Source organism: Diabrotica undecimpunctata, chromosome 3 (genome assembly GCF_040954645.1).
Source record: "Diabrotica undecimpunctata isolate CICGRU chromosome 3, icDiaUnde3, whole genome shotgun sequence".
In the NCBI taxonomy this organism is placed as follows: Eukaryota; Metazoa; Arthropoda; class Insecta; order Coleoptera; family Chrysomelidae; genus Diabrotica; species Diabrotica undecimpunctata.
The window spans coordinates 41177171-41203628 of record NC_092805.1 but is presented as its reverse complement, the minus strand read 5'-3'; the positions used below and the strand labels follow the sequence as shown (position 1 = coordinate 41203628).

General features: G+C 33.5%; 1 protein-coding gene across 1 annotated transcript in view; it reads right to left on the bottom strand.

Moving 5' to 3' along the window:
* Window positions 1-626: 626 nt before the first annotated feature.
* Nop17l (PIH1 domain-containing protein Nop17-like) overlaps window positions 627-26458 on the bottom strand; it is a 32449-nt gene continuing 6617 nt past the window's right edge. Inside the window, exons 2-4 of the mRNA XM_072525781.1 lie at window positions 23547-24810; window positions 16651-16996; window positions 627-11004 (exon numbers count right to left, since the gene is read on the bottom strand). Of these exons, the coding sequence (XP_072381882.1) occupies window positions 10821-11004; window positions 16651-16996; window positions 23547-24810 (1794 nt within the window). The 3' untranslated portion in view covers window positions 627-10820. The remainder of the gene's footprint in view (window positions 11005-16650; window positions 16997-23546; window positions 24811-26458) is intronic.

Here is a 26458-nt window from a genome sequence, read left to right as displayed (position 1 = left end):
TTTCATTTTTCCCATTCTCCGCCTGCAGTTTTGTTATGTAGATCGAGTAACTCGACAGAACTGTTGCTGGTCCCAAGCCCGGATAAAGTAGGAGGGGGTCTAGAGCCAGGTTAGCACACTATTGATATACTTTAAAACCATACAGTCATAGAAACAGGATTATGCCTCGGAACAGGAATGATTTCATTACGACGACTAACGCGAGAAAGGGGACAACGAATTTATGGAAAACGTAGAAGATATTAGACGATCTTTTTTATTTGCTGTTATTTTATGTGATGTGGAAATTAAATTAATTGTGTAAATGGAAAGTATTATAATCATTACACAGAATAATATTTTAAATTTAATCGGGTTTACTTTAATAAAATCTACAATTTGTTTTGAAAAAAAAAAAGTCTTAAGGCATATATAAAGTTTATTTGAAAACTTTGAAATGACTAATATTATTGTTTTATTTACTTAAATGTATATTTTTAATTTAATGTACAGGGTGATTTATTATGTTAGTATAAACATAGATCTGAAATCCGTGAAACGTCAAGATACACCCACACAGAAATTATCCAAACACGACGCGGTCTAGACTCGAAAAGAAGAATAAGTGGTAATTAAAAAATAACATCTTTTAACGTTTGAAACATTTTATTCGTCTAAGAACATGTATAAAATTGAAATATTCTATAAAATCAGTGAGTAAACTTAATAAAACACAATATAAAGCAAATTGTATATGTAAACTTATCACATTCATTTTTTTTTGTTTTTTTTTCTTGTACTATTTTACTAATCCAAAAAAACCTTCCAATACAAATACTACAATTATCCTTCGTTACGTTACTGTTATTGATTCGTATATTGACCATCTAATTGATAATATTTAAGTGCTTAGATAATCTAAGTTCTCAATTATACATATTAAAAGAATGTTTCCTGAATTACGTTCTGCATTATATTATTACAAATAAAAAAATATTGTTCTTTATAAATAGTACGTACATATGTATCACAAGAATGGGAGATAATTATTTCCAACAGTAATAATTGAAGCAAATTAAAGAAGGGCGAAAGAAGGGCGGAAGTTGACTAGGTCCCCTATCTATTCATAGGGGACTACATATTGGCTGAAGTACGATCGGTTTAATCAAAAAAATAAATGGTAAGAGAATATAATATGTGAATGTAGGAAAGACCTTCAATGAATGCGGTTTTTTCGTAGAGATCTGTCTTGGGACCCCCCTTGTGGAACATATACTATGAAGAGGTGCAGCGTCTGCAGGTGCCACTGGGTGATTGGATCTGTTGTTGCGCACCTCAAGTGAGCTAAAAAGGCTATTTTGCATCCCTAAGAGACCGATGGCAACTATGGAAGAGTCAAGATAAGCGTAACAACATTACTACTATTGGTCTCCCACTCCATACTCATAGATTACAGACGTGGGTAGAGACTATTTTTGTAGCTTGTGGCCTTGGCGAAGACAATTGGCCAGACTATTTTTTGTACACAATCAGTGGCTGGATTAGTGTAAAAGGATTAGTTTTTGTTTTTTTTTTTTTGAGATCGAGAAATACGCCTCCAAAATTAGATGGCCTCAGAGGAAGGCAAGGAAGAAAGACGTATTGAAATTGCCAGGTCTACCTTTATAAAAATGAAAAAATTATTTTGTAATCGTGATATTAGTATTCAGCTACGAACTAGAATGTTAAAATTCAGTATTTAGTACTTTGCTTTACGGTGTTGAGGCATGGACTCTTAAACAGAGGAATGTTAAACATCTTGAAAGCTTTGAGATGTGGTACTACCGCCGTTTACTAAAAATAAGTTGGGTGGATAAAATTACAAATGAAGAAGTAATACGCAGAATAAATAACGATCCAGAAGTTATACTGAATATAAAAAAGAGAAAATTTGAATACTTTGGCCACCTGATGAGAGGACAAAAGTACACATTCCTACAAAATATAATGCAAGGAAAAATCCAAGGACGCAGAAATCCAGGCCGTAGAAGAATGTCCTGGATGAGAAATTTAAGAGAGTGGTTTGGCTGTACCACTAACGGATTATTCAAAACAGCAGAAAATAAAATTAGAATCGCCCTAATGATATCCAATCTCCGATAGGAGAGGCACTCAAAGAAGAAGCAGAGGAAGGCAATGTTCACAGTTTGTAGTGGCTATCCTATTGTGTAAGTAATACGATTACCATGGTTTGGCTACCTAAAAAAAACATTAATCTAAAAACCATACTAATGACTGCTACTTCTGTTTCACTCCCAATATCCCAATCTTCCATCAGCCATTCGACCTATTTCATATTCAGATAGTCTATCAGTTCTAATTCTACTCCAAAATTATTAGTTGGAATTAAAAAATGAAGATAATGTTACAGAAGATATTACGGAAGAAAAAGAATCAAACAAATCTTCCAAATCCTGTGACCCCAGTTTTGAGTGGACGATGATAAATAGTACAAATTAGGTCTTGACTTCTCATAGTAGAAGGCAAAACTTTTGAGCCCAGATTAAAGCAACCGAATCTTCACCGAAAAAGCGAAAAACATTTAATTTTTTTAAGCATGTGTAATCATTCAGGTCCAACGACCATCCTCAAAATTTAACACACTGATCGAGGAGCATTGAGTACATTTTTAAGACAACCAAATGAAACTCAAAGCTAATTATAAATATTCAGGTTTCCTACCTCTTAACGTCTTACAGTATGACTTTATGTATTCCGATGTTCCAGTGTTTACATTACGTGGTAACAATTGATAAGAATGATAACAAAATTAAGTTAATTAATCAAAAGTTTCTTGAGCCGGTCATACGCATATGAAGGGTGACAAAATTCATGCCTCCATCGTAAAAGTCAAGCTAAACACAACAGTCAAATTGATATACCAAAAGATTGGGTAAATTGGGTATTAGATTAGTTTCTAGGAAACCAATAGAAGTACGTAAATTGGTTCAAAATCATTTTTACAACTTTAAGAAACTATTGTCAAGTAACTTTGTTAATCGGAAACAAAACACAGAGGGTGAAACAGTGCAATGGCTAAAAATAAAATGGATTCAGTACCGAACAGAGTCTAAATTTAAAATGTTTTACAGATATTCATTTAGTGAAGAAAAATAGTTCAAAGTACTCGATTTAACAAGAGTAGAAGTAATAATAACCCGTTCAAATCTTAATCACCGATCTATTAGAAAGTGATACTATCCCCAGAAGCTAAATTAAAAGACCTTCAATCCTACTAGCCACACACTTATGTTTAGATTTGGGTGCTAAAGCTACAAACGAAGATGAATACCTGCCACATGAAGAAAATGACTGACAATATTACTTTTTTTTTGATAAATTTCATTGGTAATTATGTTTGACTTAAATGTTTTCACCAATCAGAAACTTTGTATTATTTTTGCACTTACAATTTTTTGTTTAATAAAATAATAAAATACTTATGTGTGAAAAAAAAACTAGAAGACTTTAAAATTGTTTCTTATTGTAACAATGCTAAAAGCCACAGTGAAATTAAATCAATGTCCTTGGAGTTTTCAATTTCTTTAAAACAAGAAGTACCAATATCACAAATTAGTACAATGTACCAATAATTTCGAAACGATTATGTAAAGAAATATATCGTCGGTATACTGCGAAAACCAGGTAAATGACAAATTTTAAAATATTGAGTTAAGTATACCAAAATTCTCAGCTTTTTCCGCTCTACATACAGGTAAAACCCAATAAATGATACGACTTACCATGCAGCAGATAATTTATGTAATAAATAAGTTACACCTAACCAACTTTCCATTTTCAAATAAAACAATATATCTTTACTTACTTCCATAAAATTAAAGTTCTGTTGTACGTAAAACAAAGTAAGCCCGCATATATTATTATGCCGAACAACAATATATTTCTACTACTGCATACCATATTCAGTAAAAAGGTGTAAGGTAAAAGGTCTTTAATATATTTTACGTGTATGATTTATTAAAATTTCTCTTTCATATCGAGTAGTAAAAACCTTTAAGTACACTTACTTCATTCTACCTGAAAACGGGTTGAGTTAAAATTTAGAAATGATTACTAAGCTAAAACCATAAATGATCTTAATGGTGTTAAGTTAAAAGATTATGCTAAAATTAAGCAGACTATTAAATGAAATTGCTTGTCTTCTATATTTGTGACTAGAAAGTTTTGAAATACTTTGTTAATAGGTATTAATTAGTTACTTGTTGTGCAATATCTTGGGTTTTTTAGATCTCTTTGAAACTGAAGACAGCAGTTCAATTCTTGATGATTCTCAGAACAATATAGTCTCAATTATGGAATTCATTTTTGATAGTGACTTTTTAGATGTAGACCCCACATATCAGCCAAGTGAAGAGGGATCACTCTCTCTAGGAAGTCTATATGAATTACAAACAGCTGACCTTGATAGCCTAAATGATGAGAAAGAAAATACTGAAATAGGTGCACCCACGAACAATTTAGTGTCAACTGAAATAGCTAGTTGGATATTAAATCTACTTTTTGACAAAGTATGGAAATACCTACATCCACTAAAACGGAGAAAAGCTAACTCCAAAGAATGGGTAATAAATGTCGCAAAAATGAGGCGTGCTAAGGGTTTGCCTTAGGAGATAAAAAAAAATAGACTAGCAAAATTGGCAATACCAGTTAATTGTTCAGAGCGCGTGTACAAATGTGCCAGTTATTTCAGCGAAGATTACAGACAAAGACTATGTCCTGATTATTGGAAGTTAGAACACATAGGCCAGAAAATTTTTTTAATTGCACGTATTAAAATGGAGCCACCAAAGAGAGTCGTTGCAGTTTGTCGTAGTTTAAAAAAACCACATGCATTTTCCAAAAAGTGTTACTTTTCTTTGAATGGTCAAGACATACAGGTATGTGAGAAATTTTTTTTTAAGACAGGAAAAATCGTGAAGGCTCATATTGAGTCTTTTCCAACCATGGGCCCACCTTATATTCGCCAAAGTTCCAAGCGTAGATATTTGGACAAAAATTTAAGTATAAGAAAAATGTACCAACTTTATATAAATGGCTGTGGGTAGAAGAAACTGGAAGGTGTTAGCGAAATTACATATCGAAGAATATTTTCTAACGACTATAATTTAAACTTTTTTAAATCCTAAATCCTTTTTTGTTCCTAAAAAATATCAATGTTTAGTTTGTAATAAATATGACAGGGCTAATCCAACTGACAATTCGAATTTAGAAGACAGTTACAGAGAACATCAGAAAAGAAAAGAAGTATGTAATCTTGAAAAACAAAATTCTAAAATTTGTGTGTATATGAGCATTACCAAATGCAGCTTACTGTTTTGCCTGGTCAGAAATTAACGAAATTAACGGTAGAGGAGGAAGTTCTGAAATAGGAAGCATTATATTCCACTACTTATCAAAATGTGTTCCAGAATATGTAAGTGAAATAAGTATATTTTCTGATACCTGCAGAGGACAGAATCGTCATCAGCATATCGCAGCCTCACTATTGTGGGATGTTCAAAACATAGACCATTTAAATATTACTGAACACACATTTTTAGAGTCTGGACATTCCTATATGGAAGTTGACTCTATGCATAGTAGTATCGAAACAGCTGAAAAACACAGATCTATTTATGGGATACCAGATTACTTGTCTGTTTTTCAAAATGCAAGAGAAACTAAAAATATCAAGGTTGTTCATAAAAAAGTATGTATAGAACCATACAAATGTAAAGAATTTAAATACTACGACTTTTATGATTTAAAAAATTTGTCACACACTTTAATTCAAGGCCGGGCAAAAGACCAAAACGGCGAAAAAATAATGTGGTTGAAGATAAAAAGAATGAGATTTGTAAAAGGAGAGACAAACAGGATCTATTTTAATTATTGCATGTCAACAAGCTTCAATTATTTCCTTACTAATACTGCACGGCAGTCAACAAGAAAAAAGTTATCTCTAAACTAGTTATCAACTAATACAAACAAGCAATCTTGAAGGACTTAAGCGACTTTATGATCCACATTTACCAATTAGCATAGCAAAAAAGAGAGATTTGGTACAGCTATGTAATAAGGGAAATGATGTAACAGACATCTTGCCAGAGCCTGCTTTCAGTAACGAATCAGCTACTAACTATATAACTATAGCTATATAACTACAAACAGCTGTTAATATAATTTTCAGCAAAAACCAGTTAAATGTCATAAATATCGACTAATACCTTAAAACATTGCTATTACCTAGTAAAAGTCTCATATCTCGATCACAAAACAAAAATATTATATTTGTGTTAAATATATTATTTGAAAAGTAACTGATTTATTTAGATTTGCAGGTAAAACCAGATAAGTGATAGCATTTCCAACTTAAATTTAGCACTAGTCAGATAGGTGTCTCAACTTTTTCAAACTAATGATAGAATATTATTTCAGATATATGCATCTTTCACTAGAATACCTAATATCGAAAACAAGCTGACTGCTTAATTCACAATAAAAAACTAAACTTTAAAAACGTTTTTTCTCGATTTCGGTATTCCCACATTTACCTGATTTTCGCAGTATACCGACGATATCTGAGATAGTAATTATCTAAATACTTTATTGCCAAAATATAAAGCACGTGAAATAAATTATAGAAGAACAGTGACTAAAAGAAATTGCAGCCTTTTTTTGAATAGTGAATGCTGAAAAACTAATTTTCTAATATTGGCACTTCTTGAACCAAGGCGCAGATATAAGCCACGAAACTAAACAAATCAAACAAGAAAATAAGTCAGCAATGGGACACCACGGCTATGCCTGATCATTATGTTTTACTTCACCCACCTTTCCCAGTGCGTGTCTCTGTACTACGAACCGACTTAAAAATTTGAAATGTCTCGTATTTTCCAGAAAAAAATTTCTGTAATGACGATAATTTTACAATAATTACAGAAATTTATAACCTGCAGAACTTTACGTAATTATGGATCGGAAACATTCTTTTTATTAATTATTCATAAACATATAGTGTTTTATGAACGTTAAAATCAGTGGAAAGGCATCTTATATTGTTACAATTATCATAATATGACTAAATAACAAGAATTCTTTTTGGTAAATATATCCTAATTTGGATAACGATTTCCTATATACTTTAATATTTCATTTAGTTAAAGCAACTAATAGTACGAATAGTTTTTTAAGTAAAAAATAAAGACTCAAAAGAGTGAATAATAAATAAAAAATACTAATGTAAAGAGTAAAAATAAAATTAAAAGATGTATACACTGGAAAAAATAGACTATGTTAAATCTTTTCTTTGGCTTACAAATTTAGTCCAGTTACTGAACAGTTTCTGCTACGAATTCTTTAAAACTGTATTGATTTACCTGAAATGTAAACAGGAGTTGTAAAATAACTCAAATAACAAAAGTTATATAGTTCCGATTTGTGCTTTTACCCTGGGGGTGAGTGTCACGTCTTCTTAGGGGTGAAATTTAAAACGTCAAAATAACATCACCGAAATCGACAGATAACCAAATTTTAAGCCAACAATATCGTAAGAATTTTTTTGTTAACCCAATACTTTTTGAGTTATTCGTGATTGAAAACGTCCAAAAAACATTTTAACTGTTTTTAGCGACGACTTCAACGTTAAATAACTGAAAACTGAGCAATACATAGGGAAAAATTATCCAACATTTTTGAAACTGTTGCAAAATGAGCTTTTATAAAAAATGTCTTTGGGACAAAAATTGAAAAAGTTATGCTGAGAATAAGATAGGCCTCACAATTTTTGTAAGAAAATATTAGCAATAAAAGTGAAGTCAAAACCTGTAAACCCTTTAACAAATCATGTAAGTTATGCCACAATAATCTGTTACAGACGTTTTAATATTTTAGAAAGCAGAGATTTAGGAAAGAAGTGGTTTAATTTTTACGTTTTATTTTCAAAACAGCTCTGAAAGTAATAAAATTACGAAAGAAAGTGTTCTTAGAAATTTTTTTTTTTTTATAAAGATTTGGTTTTTTTATTATTTTTTGTATTATATGTAGTAGCATAATTCTCAATGAAATATTACCATTCAAAAGTTGCATTTACGTATGAGGGAGGCCGTGTCCAAGCACTTTAGTTCACAACTTTCTAAAACTATGAATTCCAAAGGATTTAAACATGACATTGTATCCCATAAAATTCCCTACAAAATGGTATTTTGATGGGTAAAATAGCTCAAAAAGGAACGGACTTATGGCCAAAGAACTAAATGTACTTTTTTAGAGAAAATTCTGAAAAATTCGTTTTGAAATAAATTAGGTATGTTTTTAAACTCTAAACTCCATTGAAAACTTTAAAAATACAGTATATTATTATGATACCCCTTTAAATCTAATATTCACATAATTCACCTCTCAAGCCGTTTTTAATCACAATACATTTGGGACAATTAATAGAAAGTACACACACAACCAAACTTATATGGAATCATCTGATATTTCTTAATGTTTTAATTGACTTTAAAAAAAAACCAACCTACGAAGTCAAAGAATATTTATTTTAAAGCAGTTTAATCACTAATACATAAAAATTAAAGAAACCCATAAATTCTTAAATAATAAAACTGAAATTATTTGTTTTAAAGTCAATAGCATACAAAATTTCAATGTACAAGGAATGATGTTTAAATTGCTTTTATTTATTTATGTTGTTTTTGGTAGTTGGTATTATTAATCCTAGTCCTTATACAAGCTCCAATTCGTGTGGGCATGCTCCTAAACAAATTGTCAAGATTTTATTATGGTAGATTGTTTCCATTCTTCAAGAGCAACTTGTAATAGCTGTACGGTGTTTTGTGAATTCCCACAAATACTCTATTGAGTTAAGGTCGAGTTAGTAAGCAGGTCACTACAGAATAGTGATATCTTCTACTTCAAGGAAGTCTGTAGTGACTTTGCTGGTATGTGGAGGGAGGTGCATTATCATGCATGGAAATTAAATTTTTTTCACTGCACGTTTTCAGAGTCTAACTAAAGGTTATAGAACCAAATCAACATACCTGTGAACTATTAAAGTTTTTAGAGTTTTTTCATCGACCATATTACCTCCCCTGAACATAACACTTCCTCCTTTATGTCTGTGAACAGATCTGTCTATTTACGTTCGTGCTTGTCATCCTAGCCCTGTAAGTACACGAATTCATTAGTTATATGATTTTACACAAATCCTGGTTTCGTCTGAAAATAGCACATTTTGCCAATTTCCAATGTTCCAGTTTTGGTATTGAAGACACCAATTTAGGCGATCAATCTTGTGCTGCCTGGTTAACTCGGGAACCCGTAACTGTCTACTACTGTACAGTCTTCGAGCACGAAGTCTTCTTCTTATAGTTTCAACTAAAACATGTATACCTATACCTTCCAAGAGCTGCTTTTGGGGTTGCAGGTGAGAAAGTGTTGGTTCTCTTCTAGCAACTTGGACAATAAAACGATCGTGGCAAGCCGTTGTTACTTTTTGGCGACTGTATTTTTGTCTATTGTTAAGCGTTTCTAACTCCTGATACCTAGCATAGGTTTTTAACACAACGACCTGTGTTACGCCTACCACTGCAGTTATTTCCCTCTGAGACATTATTTGCTCCACAAGACCAATAATCTTTCCCCTTTACACATTCGTTAACCCCACATAAGGCATATTTTCGGTTTTGAAAGTGAAAGTTAGTTTATTTTCAATAAAAACCTTCATTCGTCGCAACAATAACAAGTTTTTTCAAAAGAAATAAATATTGGTTGAAATATATGGTGATTCCATATAACATTGGTTGCGTGTACACACATCAAGAGTTGGTAATATTCTTAAATATCATAAATCAACATTCCAGAACATAAAAAAAATAAGAATTGAATATATTCACACATAATTCAATCCTATAAAACCCTTAAATCTATTAAAACAGATCTTTTCTATATTTTCATTATAAGGGGTGATGTTTAAGGGTTGAAACATTAAAATTAATTTATTGTACCATATATACTATAAGGAACCATTTCTTCTATATAAATTTCATTAAAAACATTTTAAACTGTTAAAAATAAATTTTTATAATTTATTTCGTTATATAAGTGATGGTTTTTAAGGTAAGAAATATTTTTAAATACCATAAATCAACATCACAGAATATAAAACAATAAGAATGTATGATATTTAAACATAATTCTATCCTATAAAACGCTGAAATATATTGTTTCATGTTTTTAATTCAATGGCCTATTTTCACACCCTAAAACCAAAAAGAACATGACACACTTATATAACTTTTGAAGTGGAGGGTACGATGAGCTTAATTCTAATTTTTCCAGTGCATTTTTAAAGAATTTGGAGGTAATATCCCATTTTTAGGTTCAGTAACCAGACTAATTAGCCAGTAAATAAAGTTAAAATTAAATTCATTATTTGATATCTTATTTGTTACATACCGTTTAAATGTTTAATTTTATCTTAGGAGGGTTATAATTTGCGTTAATACTAATTAGAACAGGTCGCTTCAGCGTCACATGTATAGGTATATCAAACACTTTAATAAATTTCCCTGCGCATGTCCACACTCTTAGTTACAACTTTCACCGATAAATTCACGTATCCTTTAACGAAAATAAACGACTAAAATGATCCCTAAAAATGACTTTCCCTACATAACTAACAACATAAAAGATGCCTTTCTAAGAATCGTTACACTTAAATCAATGCAATCCAAGTCATTATCATATTGCTGCGTATATCGTTAATAAACCTAAACAATCAAAACCAAATCAAGATTCTAGTTATCCACCTCCAAATGAAAAATGTTATCTTCTTTCTTGTAACTGCAGTCCGTTAAATCTCCCTCCTTCTTCTCATCGCCCGAGGCTTCGCTCTCGCTATGTCGACGTTCCAGAGCACGTTTCTTATTTCTGGCTTTCCTTTGATTTTTCTTCTTTTGTCCTAAAATACTCGAGTTGGACCTAAAAGAAATAAAAATGTTTATTTTTTTATATACACGAGATATAAATAAACAAAAATAAATACTAAAAAGTACTAGGTCTGTCCCAAGGTATCCCTAGGTATCCAAAAGGAAGCCATACGTTCCAACGCCCTCTGTGGGCAATAGAACGAACATAACCAGTGACACTTCACATATATATTATCACAGTTTCCAACGGGAAGAATCTAGTTCGTAATAACATACTTTTCAACAATGTCTTTTTTGCGTTTGTCATATTTTGTTATGGCTGCAAATAATGATCGAACGCGAATAATGAATTTCCATTAAGTGGTGCTTTAAACGCGAAGAAAGTTGATGGGAATCTTAAAATTATGCAAAAATCCTTTAGATTTGAATGAATGAGCCAAACCTAGGTAAAAGAATGTTTCAATTGGTTTAAAAATGGTCGCACCGAAAACCAAACACCGGAAAATATCGAACATGTCAGATTTTCGATTTAAGATGATTGTCATTTGACACTGTACGAATTGAAAAATGAACTTGGAATACCGAAAATTTGTGTTTCGTTAATTCTAACCAATAATTTGGAAATGAATCACATGTGTGTCAAAATGTATACCAAAATTACTCACAGAAGAACAGACAATTCGTTTAGAAATCGCTGTGAATAGTTTAAAAACGATCGGTAATATAAATGTATATAATAATTTCCGGTTCATAGCGTCATGCGCCTTCCGGTCCACTGTCTCTATTCACGTCCAGTCTCCTGGTTGTAGATCGCCCCCTGGCATTGAACTCCATCAAGCCATGTTGTGTTTGGTCTTCTTTGTTCTTTTCCCTCAGGTGGTTGTCAATCCAATATTCAAATCAATCCAATAAATAAGCCGTTTTTGCTGTACTTTTTTTATGACGGTGGTTATTCTGTCCACGATTTGTCTTAATCTTTCATTTGTTACGAGCATCATTCTGGATATACCTGCTGACCTGCGCCAAAAATCCATTTCCAGAACAAGGTGTTTTTGTTCCATTCTCTCGTTGCCAGGTTTTATAATTACAAAGTAGAACTTCTATTTCTGTTTAGAGACAGGTTTAGACTAGAGTAGTGAGTTCAGTGTGCCTACTGTTTTCCCTTTTATAATCTGTTCTTCGATTTCTGTTTCAGTGCGTCCGTTTCTTTCCATCTTTGACCCAGATATATTCGAAACATGATGAAATTACCTTTCCATCTTCTAAGTTCACCGTTTTTAACGCATATGCATGAGCATTTTTTTTTTTTTGCCTTAGGTTCAAGCAATGAATGATCTCGGAATCCGACAAACACTAATAAAAGCAGTTAAAGCACTATACAAAGAAAACAAAGTAGCTATTAAATGTGGAAATAAAGCCTACAATCCATTTAAGACGACAAAAGGACTTCTACAAGGCTGTGCTACGTCCCCTACTCTGTTTAAAATATTCTTGGAAAAGACACTCAAACCATGGAGGAGAAAGTGCGAAGGAATGGGCATACCAGTAAGAGACGAATACCTATACACCTTAAGTTTTGCCGACGATCAAGTAGTCATCGCACAAGATGAAGAAGATCTCAGCTTTATGCTCAGAAAACTAGAAGGAGAATATAAAAACAACGGAATGGAAATAAACTTAGAGAAAACCGAATACCTAACAACAGAAAACAAGGATATGAGAAACCTAGAGATAGACGAGGGAAGACAAATAAATGGAACAGATAAATTCAAGTATTTAGGAACCATAATATCGAACCAAGGAACAACAGAAGAAGATATAAACAACAGACTGAGACAAACAAGAAACTGTATAAGACAACTAAACTCAGTGTTGTGGGATAAGAACATTACGATAAAGACAAAAAAGAGAATATATAACACCCTGATAAGAAGTATCCTGACATATGGGTCCGAAAACTGGACAATAAACAAAAGAAATAGAGGTAGAATAAGAGCAGTAGAAATGGAGTTCCTGAGGAGAAGCTGTAGACTTACAAAAAGAGACAGAATTGAAAACGCAGAGATTAAGCGGAGAATGGGAGTGCAATCAGACATAATCGACTATATAGAGGAGAAGAGACTATCCTGGTACGGCCACGTCAGAAGAGCGGACAGAGGACGCTGGATAAACAAAATCACAGAATGGAGCCCGATTGGAAGAAGAAAGAGAGGAAGACCCCGAAGGTCATTCAGAGATGAAATCGACGAGGCTATGGAGAAAAGAACCCTGCGAGATGGAGACTGGAATGACAGGGAAAATTGGAGAAAACGGTTGAGTGAAGAAAGACAGTGAAAACTGTGGAAATCCTTAGTAGTAGTAGTAGGTTCAAGACCTATTTAGCCAGACAATTGGTTGAATACGTAAAAACAATTAACTCCTACACTTTGCCTGGTCTTGTGCGATAGTTACTTGGTCGTCCGCGAAATTAAGAGTGTATAAGATTGTCCTCCTCCATTTCTTCAGTGTCTCATTCAGGTAGATTTTGAAGTGTTTGACTGCAGCCTTGCCTTAGTCCCTTATTTACCATAAAATTATCGGAGAACTGGTTGTTAATCTTTATTTTTGATCGAAGTTGATTGTAGAATCGTTGTATTGCTTTCAGAAGTCTAACAGTAATAGGTGAGCTTTCCGATACTTGTCATAGTATACACAGGGGTATGTATTGTATTATAAGCTTTCGTTAAGTCCACAAAAATTTAGGTGAGTTGGTCTATCCCTCATTATCAATTGGTGCTATAGCCCTTCGTGAGCCATGGCCTGCCTCAAAATATTCTTCCATCCTTCCCTGTCCAGTGTCTGTCTTCTGTCTTCCCTGTTTTCACGATATCTGCATCACCTAGCCTAGGTCTATTCCTAGCCATTATTTTTTCATTTAGTTCGGTTAAAGATCGTCCAACTCAAAATCCTGTTTGCTGTTCCAGCTCCAATGGTTAGTATTCGTTTTCTACTAGAGTTTTTATAACTTTTAGTGGTTTTGTGTCCTGGTGCTGAGTATATCTATGTATCATTTTGTGGGGATAGAAACCACTCCTGATTTTTAGGTCAAATTTGTAGATGGGGTGATAGTCTATTTCCGTTATTATTTGTCACTTCTTCGCCGAAGTTACCTATTAATTATTAATTATATGCTTAAAAAGATCTTAAAGCGATTGATGATATAGTTTATCTAACGAGTCAATTACTAGGTGATTGTTTTCTGTATATAGATTTATTCCAAGAATCCATTTTCGTAGATTGTATTCTTACGATGTAAATATCCTAGAAATACTATCTTAGACTTTCATCTTAGAGTAAAAGAACCATTAACAAGTTAATTAACTGACTGAGCATAAGACTGAACAGACTGAACAGAAGATTGTGCCCATAAAAATCATTGGTTTGACTATGAATGCAAGAATGCAACAAAAGGAAAAAATAAACCCTACAGAAAGATGCTTATCCGATGAACTAGAATAACTGGAGATAATTACCAGATAAAGAGAAGAGAATAAAAGAGGATACACAAAAGAAAAAAGCGAAATCACTTAAATAAGGAACTTAAATATATAGAAAACCTTAACAGAGAGGAAGAATTCAGAGCATTCACATAATATCAACAGAAAAGAATTCAAGGTAACCACAAGTCAATGCAGAAGTCAGAATGGTGACCTATTAACAACAAAAGAAGATAATTGAATAGATGGGTGGTATACTTTAACCAGGCACTTAATATAGAGGAAGAAGAAAACTTGGACACCGAAAGAAATGAGATACGCGGAACACACGAGAGTGAAAGAGAGGGAAGAGGAACCACCAACGATTCTCTAAGTTAAAGACGCAGTTAAAAAACTAGCCAGAAACAAATCACTCGGAATAGATTCTCCCAGCTGAACTGTATAAAGAAGATAGCAACGATACCATAATGACACTACAGCACCTCATAAAAGAAATATGGACACAGAAATCCCTCCCCAGTGATTGGAATATTCGAATACTTTGCACCATACACAAAAAAGGAGATATGGTCTAACCACAGAGCTTCTAAATGCAGCGTAAAAAAAATTTTTCACAGTAATATGCCATCGTATGGCACCATATGTAGAAAGAATAGTAGGAAAATACCAGGCTAGTTTCAGAGGTGGTAAATCGACAATCCATCAGATTGGAACTCTGAGACAAATTTTAGAAAAAACACTGGAATATGGCATAGATACTCATCAAATATTTATAGACTACAAAGCAGTCTGTGACTCTGTAAATAGAAGAGAAATGCTCAAAGCAATGAAAGGGCTGGGAATACCAAATCAGTTGGTAAATTTAACAAAACTAACTCTTAAAAAAGTTGAATGTAGAGTACGAATCTAGGGGAACTGTCTGAACGTAACAAATAACGGGCTGTCACAAATCACAACCATCGGTTCAATATAATAAATCAGTGCAAATCCTTGCATATGCTGATGATATCAATATTGTTGAGAGAACAGTAAACGCTGTACGAGAGGCGTCATCATCATCATCATGCAACCTCTTCTGTCCACTACTGGACATAGGTCTCTCCCATTTTTCGCCACTCTTCACGGTTCTGTGCTTCTTCTTCATACGAGAGGCGTATGTAGTATTAAAAGAATTAGCTACAAAAATAGGTTTAATAAAACAACAAAACGAAGTATATGAAAATAAGCACGCAACCACAAATCCTACGACCACTTGTTATAGAAAACGATATCATGGAAGCAGTGAACGAATTTATATACCTGGAAGCACTCAACAGGGAAAATAACACTACTGCAGAGATAAACAATAGAATTTGCACGGTCAGCAGATGATATTTTGGGCTCAATTTTCTTCTTAAATCCTGAATTATATCGAGAAATACAAAAGTAAAACTCTACAAAACAATAATGCGCCCAGTCATAACATATAGTTCAGAGACCTGGACTCTATTAAAAAGTAATAAAAACATGTTAGGATGTTTCGAAAGAAAAGTAGGTACTAAGGCGAACCTGTGGAGCAGTGAATGACAATGGAGTGTGGAGGAGACGATACAACTTCGAACGTGGTCTGTAGAACGAAGATAGAACGTCTGAGGTGGATAGAGCATGTAATGGGGATGGAACAAAATCACCCAGCTAGAAAAACGCTTCTTGAAAGACCCATTGGTCAGAGAAGAAGAGGAAGACCCAGAACAAGGTTCCTTGATAACATCGATGAAGACATGAGAAATATGAAAATACGTGCTGAGCGGAGGAAGGCAATGGATGGGGACGACTGCAGAGAAATTCTTGAGGAGGCTAGGACCCATGCAGGGTTGTAAAGCCAGAATAATGATGATAACCACTATCTGACTGGCTGATTTTGACTTTCTCTCTGTGGGTGAAAGTAACTTATCCAGTCTCTAATTATCCTTTTTAATTTATTTTAATTAAATATATTTAACCAACTATGAATACCTAATAATTTTATTAGTTATCTATATTCACTAATGGCGCCATGATCTGTATCCATTAATTCCTTAATGATCTACATTTTATCAGTTGTGTTTTGTGATAATGCATTACCAATTTTAAACCTTTGTACTATGAGAATAACAGAAAGAAATTTACCTTTTTTGACAATTATTATTTCTTATGGCTTGTATACTCTTATTAAAAAAAAACAATAAACCTACGAAACTTACCTAAATAACTGGCTCATGACAACATCATTGAACCTCACAGTCTTCTTTTCACTAGACGAAACTTCGCCATCTTCGGGTATTACCGAATCCAAACTGGTGTAGCAGTTTTCTACAGAAGAAAAAACGAAATTGTCCAAACTGGATTCCGATATACTACGACCTACGGTGAATCGTTTGGAAGACATTCTTTTAAGAATGCCTTTGTTTCTAGATGGACTAAAGCTGCTACAACTTAATTCGTCACCGCTGGATTCGTAAGACGTGCCAACGATGTCAATAGCTTTGGACTGTTTGCTGTCAACGGAAATAGAATCGTCGAAGCTGGATGCTACTTTTTCTTTGGGTTCTAAACAGAAGAAATAGGTTTACATGAAAAATATCAAGAGCATTATATTATGATTATATTAGATTATATAATTAAGATTTAAATACAAAATCAGATTTTAAGACGGGCATCCTTTTTTAAGACTCTAAGCAGTTCGACTGGGTTTTTATCGAAAACAGTTGAAATTATCATGTTTAAACAAGAGTACCAATTTTACGTAAAAATTATGTTTATGTCATATTTTCTAATAAAAATTACTAAAAAGTTTCATCAGAAAAAGTTTAGACTCAATTTGATCATTAGGAATGATCCACGTGGCGCCCTCTATGACAAAACGTAAAATTATAAATAAAATACTATTTCTTGTCTAAGATTATGCCTCTGTGCCAATTTTGATAGCAATTTATTAATATACAGGGAAACTATTGGCAAGAAACGAAAAACAAAAATTAACTTTAACACCCCGTATCTTTTTTCTCAGCAACATTTTATTAAGGCATATTTGGTCCAATAGCCATATTTTGGTCCAAATTACCTGTCCTTAGTCTATGTCCCAATTGTTATGACTCACCCTGTACAATCATTGTATGAATTAATGTTTTTGTATTCTTTTTCCATTTTTTTCTGAAAAACTTCTTAAGCAGCTTTTTCTCCGAGATTAAGCATTTTATTATTTCCGATAAAGTGACCAATAGATAGTAATCCCCCATCATGTTGCTCCAACGTCCCTGGTATCGTTTCTCCATCAACTTGATGTCTTGATGGAATCGTTCGCCTTATTCTTCACTAATATCACCCAGATTTTCAGGGAAAAAGTCAAGATGGATGTGCAAAAAGTGGACTTTAAGGCTCATTAGACATACCAATTGTTTAAACTTATCTAGGAAATAAGCTACTATATAGCTCATAGTTAGTGTCTTTCACATTACCAAATACTTGGCTATAACTTGTCTAAATGCAATCCAAGCCTCTTTTTCCATCATAATATAATGTTTGTTTCGAACGTGGAATCGGACATGATTTTACGAATATGTGGTCTAATAAAAAGAATAAAAACACCTTTTAATTTGGTTTGTGATAGATTGGTAAATTTTTTACTCAAATGCTTTAAATGTTTTTCATCTTTAGGCAGGACTTTCACAAACATATATCAAAGTTTTGTACAAAAAGTTTCTCTCAGCTAGTATTAAAACTTTTTTTATATACCATTATTTTGTGGACCAATGTTTATCTCTTGCTTTACTTCCTACTACTACTACTACTAAGGATTTCCACAGTTTTCACTGTCTTCCTTCACTCAACCGTTTTCTCCAATTTTCCCTGTCATTCCAGTCTCCATCTCGCAGGGTTCTTTTCTCCATAGCCTCGTCGATTTCATCTCTGAATGACCTTCGGGGTCTTCCTCTCTTTCTTCTTCCAATCGGACTCCATTCTGTGATTTTGTTTATCCAGCGTCCTCTGTCCGCTCTTCTGACGTGGCCGTACCAGGATAGTCTCTTCTCCTCTATATAGTCGATTATGTCTGATTGCACTCCCATTCTCTGCTTAATCTCTGCGTTTTCAATTCTTTCTCTTTTTGTAAGTCTACAGCTTCTCCTCAGGAACTCCATTTCTACTGCTCTTATTCTACCTCTATTTCTCTTGTTTATTGTCCAGTTTTCGGACCCATATGTCAGGATACTTCTTGTCAGAGTGTTATATATTCTCTTTTTTGTCTTTATCGTAATGTTCTTATCCCACAACACTGAGTTTAGTTGTCTTCCCATTCACAAATAAAACAAAATCATTGTAAATCCTTTTTGTTGAGCATCCAAATAACATTTTGTTGAGCATTATCACTTTCTCGGGCACTTTCATCAGATTCTGATTCACTGGTCTTTTGAACGTAATCAATACACTGAGGAGGCTCAGGGACAGGCAGTCCAGGTCCATTTTCTACAGGACGGATAGCAGGCGAAAAGTTTAGATAAACTATCACTGCCTTATTTTTTGAGTTACACTCAGAAATATCCAAAGTACAAAAATATTAATCATTTGTATGATTGTTTTGCTCTCTCCATACCACAGGCACTTCAAATCTAATAAGCTTTCTTTTGTTTTTTAGATCACTTCCTTAAATGTTTAACATAAACATAACAAACCTTTTGGGGGGCACCATCTTTTATCTTAATCACCGATTTTAATACCACAATAGGCAAAGTACACTTTTTATGAAGTCAGTTATGTTTTGTAATGTATCTTCATAAGAAAATCACCACAGATATAGCAAAATGTATTAGGAACATTTTTAAAACCACCACTAATCGTACTTAAAGCACATAGATTTAACACTGAAAAGTAAGGTTTTGTTTATTGGAACAAAACGACTGTACAGCTGTTATTAAAGAAGAAGAACAAAGCTATTGAAAAAGGTGTGTTACATATTCCCTTAGACAAGGAAAGAGAGAGGACAGGTAACGTTCATTAATAAACCTTCGAAAAGTGAAGCCTGTTTCGGTGTGACCGCCATGTTTTGAGACTGTGCCTTGTCCATTACTACCTCTCGCAGGGTTACCAGCTCTACTGATTTTTCAGTAGATCTACTGATTTCAACTTCAATTTAGTGAAACACTACAAATATATTTTATGATTGTATATCGCTAAAAAATATGTAATGATAAAATCATGTTCAAAAAGTGATCATTATGTCAGTGTTCAATTATAAATTAAAAAAAAATATTTATTGATATGTAAATATATATATACATATATATATATATATATATATATATATATATATATATATATATACATATATATATATATATATATATATATATATATATATATATATATATCCATTATTCTTAATCTCCTGAACAAATAAAATATGACCTGTCAACTTCTTTGGTGTCGGTTGGTGCCAATTTAGGCTTCAGTAAATTCCATGCGATTACGCGTCCCCTCTCTTTCCTTGTCTAAGCGTATTCCATTCCCCAGTGCTACCAACCTAGTAATCTTTATTTATCTGCCTGTTTAACTGTAATAAAATTAAAAAAAAACACAAAAATGTAGTTTATTTAATTTTAAATATTTAATTGTGAAAATTGGTGGGTGCTACAGCATTTATATTATGATTTTCTTGACATCTATTCGCAAAAATTTGACCTTTGCTCTTGTGAAGCTCGTGCAGCTTATAATTTAAACAGTTTAATGTAATAAAGTTTGTTTATTGCTAAAACAAACATTGTGCAAAACAATGCAAGAGATCAAAATTGTATAAAATACAATTCTCTCCATTTTTTATGTACATTCATGTCGTAAAGTTAATAATAAAGGGGATAATTCAATAATATTATGCTTCCCCCCTTCCACTATTTTCCTTATCGTTTTTGTCGAAAAGTTGAAAATGGCGGAGATATTGAGCAAAAACGGATCTCCTTTAAATTTAAGATGACCGCTAAGGCAACTTTAAGGATTTTAAATTTACAATATTGATCCTCCCTAAAGGTTGAAATAATAAAATTTGGAGTAGCTCGCCATGCAAGGGTAGGCGTTTTTTTCGTCCAACCCAACTGGACTACTAAATGAAAGTCAACGTACTTAGAGATCGGCTGGTGACGATTCGTGAATTGTACAAGATCATCCATGGTGTTAATATCAACAGTGGTCATCCATGGTGTCAGCGATAAGATTTTCGATAGAACAGTTTAATTACCGTAACATATGCCTCACCATGACTTACCAATGTAATAGTATATTTCTCTTAATTTTAGATTAGTTAAATATCCATCAACAAGGCGTTTTGATTGCCATTTAAAAATTTGATATCAACAAGAATACTAGAAACAACCAAACGGATGAGGTATGTAAGCGTTTTAATTTTTTGCTGTGTACGAATTTGATACATATTAATATACCATATACAAACTTGATCGTCTTGAGACCCAATGCTTATTGTCAGTGGTTTTTAGTTATACTATTATAGTTTTTAGATAGTCTATATCTAGATATGTACAAACTGTGTATCGTGCGCCCAAAAAAAATATAACTATCAAAATTGAACCAGGCAATGCAATTAATAAATCAGGTTGAATTAGACCGATGACATGGGTTATGTTGGCTTTGAGGGCTGCTGTAATTTGTGGCTTGTTCGCATAATCTTTAATTTAAGAAAACCCCAAAAGAAGAATTCTAACGGTGTCAAATCACACGATATCGGTGGCCAGTTCACATCACCTCCTGGTGAAATGGCTGTGTGGCACGTATCGCGGTTCTGTCTGTTAAAACCACATGTCGTTGATGACATGTGGTTTTATTGTGGGTGGGATGACCTATTATGCTCGTCGCTGACAGCAATGGCCTGGCAAACGCCTAAAAGAAATATGTACCGATGTCCCAGCCCAAAATTCACACTAAAAACTGACTTGTTCGGGCGGGATTGGGCGCTCTACATTCATATCTGGATTGGTATCGTCCCAATTTCGACAATTATGTTTGTCAACACACGTCTTTGTCTATGGTCGTTTACATTCAGTACCTGGGTCAGTTAAATTTTATACGACTGTAGGCCCAAGTCACGATTCAAAATTCGATAAGTTGTAGTATTTTAGAGGCTGAGTTCTTGTGAGCGACGTGAAATCAAATTGCCTTGGATTCTCCTGAACACTCCCGAACAGCGACGATGTTTTAAATAGATCTTGCGTTTTGTCGACGTACGTGTTTTGGTTAATTATTTACTTAACCACTGGACTCAAATTTATCAACCACACTGCGGTTATCAATAGTCCTCTCGGTAGAACGATTATGGCGACCGTAAAATAAGGAAAGCTCGCCGAACATTTTCTGAACAGAACATTGTATTCTATTATATTATTATATATTGTATTAGAATACACTATATCCATCCACTGTGATTTAGCAAAACAGACTGAATAAAATGACGCTAATGAGATATAGCTAGAATAATGTAGTCACTACTAACTGTCAAAGGTCGAAAGTCCCTATTGGAAGACCCTGTATATATGTATACACATACTTATCTCTTTTTCATATGACTATACCTACATAACTCCCAAATACAAAAAAATACTGTTGCTATGCAAAATAAGCTAACTTTTTTGTTTATTTTGATATATAGCCATAGATAGCAATTCATTTGATATTAAAATGACATATGTAGGAAACACATGGTATCCAATATAAAAGATTACTTATCAATCTAAAAAAAAAAGTTGATAACCCACTAAAAACGAGCATATTCGATTTAATAAGCATTTAAAAAATACATATAAACCTATTATCATTGCATTCTTTATAAAAATTAAACAAACAAAAATATTATAATATGAGATATAAGACAAATCTCAGTATAATATATTCAAACAAGATTGCATTGAAACAGAATTTTCCAGAGAACTCTACAATTATTATATTTGAATATATTTTTATTATTAAATCATAAATTAAAGATTTCATATTTAAAGTTTTCATAAGTACTATATTATCGACATAGGGTGGTCAGATAATATTCCGCCTTTAACACTCGTGTGTGAGTCGCTCAAAGTAAAGGAGCGATCTCATAGAAGGTGGAGTGGCGTTCTACATCGGCAAAGAGAAATATAAAATACGTGATAGAAAAAGACAAAATATAAAGAGGGGAACCAACACAACGTGGAATACCGTTTTTCTTCTCAATATTTGTGGTTTACGATACCTGGTATAGAGCGAAACAAAAATTAACAACTGATTTATAGCACGCACTTATCCCATCAAACCTTCCGATATGACTAGAGACCGTCAGTGTCATGGTAATTTTACTATGAAGTGATCTAACGAAGTTGTGTTGGAATTTTTATTAACAAAAAAGACTAAAGTGGTATGGACATGTAAGAAGAACTAGCGACAGCAGATGGATAAAAAGAATAACCGAATGGAGCCCCATAGGAAGAAGGAAAAGAGGATTCTACAGTGAATACTGTAGAATCCCTGAATATATATAAGAGTGCAGCTTTCGTACTTATGCTATTTTTTCTATTTTGCCGCAAATGAAGTCAGTTTCATAAATCCGTTAAATAAATATGTTGTGAGATTTTGCCACTTTTTCCTATTCTAATCAAGATCAATAAAATTAATCAGTTCCTTGTAGAATCCTTCTTTGCTGTTGAATTTTTTATTGTTAGGGCCTAATCTTCAAAATCTATGTTTATGAAGAACGTATTGAAAGTAGCTTTTTAATCAATTCTAATCGTAAACAGACAATAACGTATAATATAAATAGATGATGGTAATTAAAATAACAATTCAAGTCAACGTACTTGCAACATTCTCAGCAAAATTCAGCTTGTTTATATTATTTTTTAGAGGTTCAGTGGCATTTTCGTTTCTAGAGTATACCATTTCATATGAATATCTACACCAGCAGTCAGCAAGCATATGTGAATTATCTATCATAGAATTTTTTGTCAGTGTGATTATTTTACTATTATCATAAATAAATAAGACTTCAAATTTTTATACAATAGTGCAATATATTATTCTCAACTTAGAAACATATAAAATGACATAACATGAGCACATTTTTAAATATTACCTGTTTTCTCTTTAACCATCTCTATGGTATGCACAGGAACATTCACCTCTTCCTCCTCCTTCACCTCTCCAAGAACTTGATTAATAATCTCGGGGTCCTCCACATGTTTCTCTACCAGATCATTCTCACTAATACCATACATATAAGAAACAATGGGTGTATCACAATTGACGGGTACTTGAAGTATAACATTGTTGTCCCATACTTCCACGGTTGTGCATTCTTCATCAATCTTGCCTAGAGAAAATTTGACAAAGAAAGCATAATGACTTGGGTAAAAGCTACCTCCTATACTAGTAAATTTTATATGAACACATGAGTCTGAATTAAGAAATACTCTCTCAATTGATTTTTCTTCGACATTTTTAACATTCAATGTAAATGCAACAGTTTTTTCAAATACATGACAAGTAAATTCGGGTAAATTATAATGTAAACTGTTATCCAAAAACTTAGTCCGGAAATCAACAGATTTCTCTAGGTATAAATCACTGGTAGGTTCACTAGGTTTATTTTCAGTAACTAACTGTTTTTCACTAATGTCTTCTTCAGATTCAGGAGTTCCTGGCGAGCACTGATCACTTTCAACACCACTATCACTGAAATCGCCAAATGCTGATGCTGCACGCTTCACTGGTAGGGTGATAACCAATTTTTTCTTATCTTTATCAAACTTAGCATTACCTGTGGATTCATTCACTTGATAAGGTAATGTTAGATTAAGTTTGTACTTCGCAGGTTTTTCACTAACAACCTGTACAGTTTTTTCTGTAACATCTAAAGATATATCCCCTGAAGATTTCAATAAAGGCAAACTGATTTCCACAATAAGTTCCTTAGGAATAGTAGAGTTCATTTTGGCTCCTTTGTGTTCAGTAAATTGCTCCATCTCTATATGACTTCTGTGTTTAATGAAATATGTAGGAGTAGTGTACATTGATTTTTCATCCTCAAGAATATTTTTCTTGGGTTTTTTGTACTTTTTAGGACTGGATTGATTTTTATCAACATCTTGAAATATTTTCTCATACAATTCTTTTTCTTCTATAGTACGTTCAGGTTTATTTTCTAATGGCTTTCTGATAACACTTGCGTGGCTCTCTCCTTTGTATGACAGCTTGGGAAATTTCAGATTCTTTTTGTCGAGGGTTACACCAAAATTGTTTTCAACAGCTTCCAGCGCCGTTTTGTTGACCATATCGCGAAAAGCTCTGTTTTTGCTTGCCAAGTGTAGGGTGTCTGGATGGAAAATAACGTCAAAGACCTGAAAATAAAATCAAATTAATAAAAATGAAACATTATGTCAGTTTGATATTTTTCATGAAAACTTTTAATAACAACAGATACCAAAATATGTCATCAGTTTAGGAAAAAAGAATCAGCAGTAACTAAATTTCAAGTTTGGTTAATATTGACTATTAAATTCCATTCTACTTTAGTGAGTGTAAATGGGGTGTAGCGGGTAGGAACTCCTCTGGATAGTCCTATCAGGGAAAGTGAATCAGTCCCTGCCCTCCGCAGATTTTAGGGGTTTCCTGACCCGGGAAACTAGTACCTGCTTAGGGTCCCTTATCCAGGGTGACGGATGAAGTCCACAACGGCAGCCACGGCGGAAAAGAATACCTTCGGTACGGCGTGGATGGCGGAAGTGGCAATCCCCTGATTTTAGGGATTGTATAGAATCACTCGCCAATCCGCTCGGCAAGCGTGGCGTTTTACATATACTAAAACCTACCAAGTTGAAAATGTCGAGTATCAATACGAAATTACTCCAGGTGAGTAGAGTTACAATCAGAATCTCACACTGAGCAATCAGTCAGCCTCATGGATTCTGGGGGAGTCAAATATTCGACTGAATCTAATAAGAGAAACTACCCATAATTGCTTCGTATAGCCACTTACAATATAAGAACTATGAGGACCCAAGAACACCTTGACGAACTGGAACAAGAGCTCTCAAATATCAAATGGGATATAATTGGACTGTGCGAACCTCGCTTACCAGGAGAAGCACGTACCATCTTAAAATCTGTTCACCAGCTATACCAGAAAAACTCCGTAGAAAATCATCACATAGGCGGTGTAGCGTTCCTGATAAACAAACGAGCTCCCTATAAAGTAACGAAGTTCTGTGCAGTATCAAACAGAGTCATATATCTTGACATCGCTTTGAACAGCAGATACAGCTTACAGATAATACATGGATATGCACCGACAGGAAACTCAACAGACGAGGAAGCTGAATCATTTTATGAGGATCTGACAACAGCAAGGAACCAAGAAAAATCACACTTCGTAATAATCACAGGAGATTTTAATGCGAAAATTAGAACAAAAGAAGAGGGCGACACACAATATATCGGTCGCTTTAGGCTGGACATTAGGAGCGAAAGGGGTGAGATGTTGTACAACTACTTAAACAACGAAAATTTATTTTGTCTCAACACTTTCTTTAAAAAATCTAAACAACGTAAATGGACATGGATCAGCCCAGACAAGAAAACTAAGAACGAAATAGACTACATACTCTCCAATAACAAAAACGTATGCACCGACGTGACAGTACTAAACAAATTCTATACCGGGAGTGACTATAGATTGGTTAGAGCGAATAATAAAATACAGACGAGAGTAGAACGAAACTAACTTATTAAACGAGAACGATACCCAACCACCGATGTCCCGTTTCAAAAACAAACGGATTACCAAAAAGAGCTAAGCACAAGACTAAAATCAATAGAGACATTGAAACAAATGGATATAAACGGACTAGCCAATAAAATAAAAGCAATTGTAACAACATCGGTTAAGAAAATATGCTCAAACACGAAAACAGCCAAAACATCTAAACTCCAACCTAATACAATTAAACTACTCCAAGAAAGACGAAACAGAACAGATCGAACTTCTTC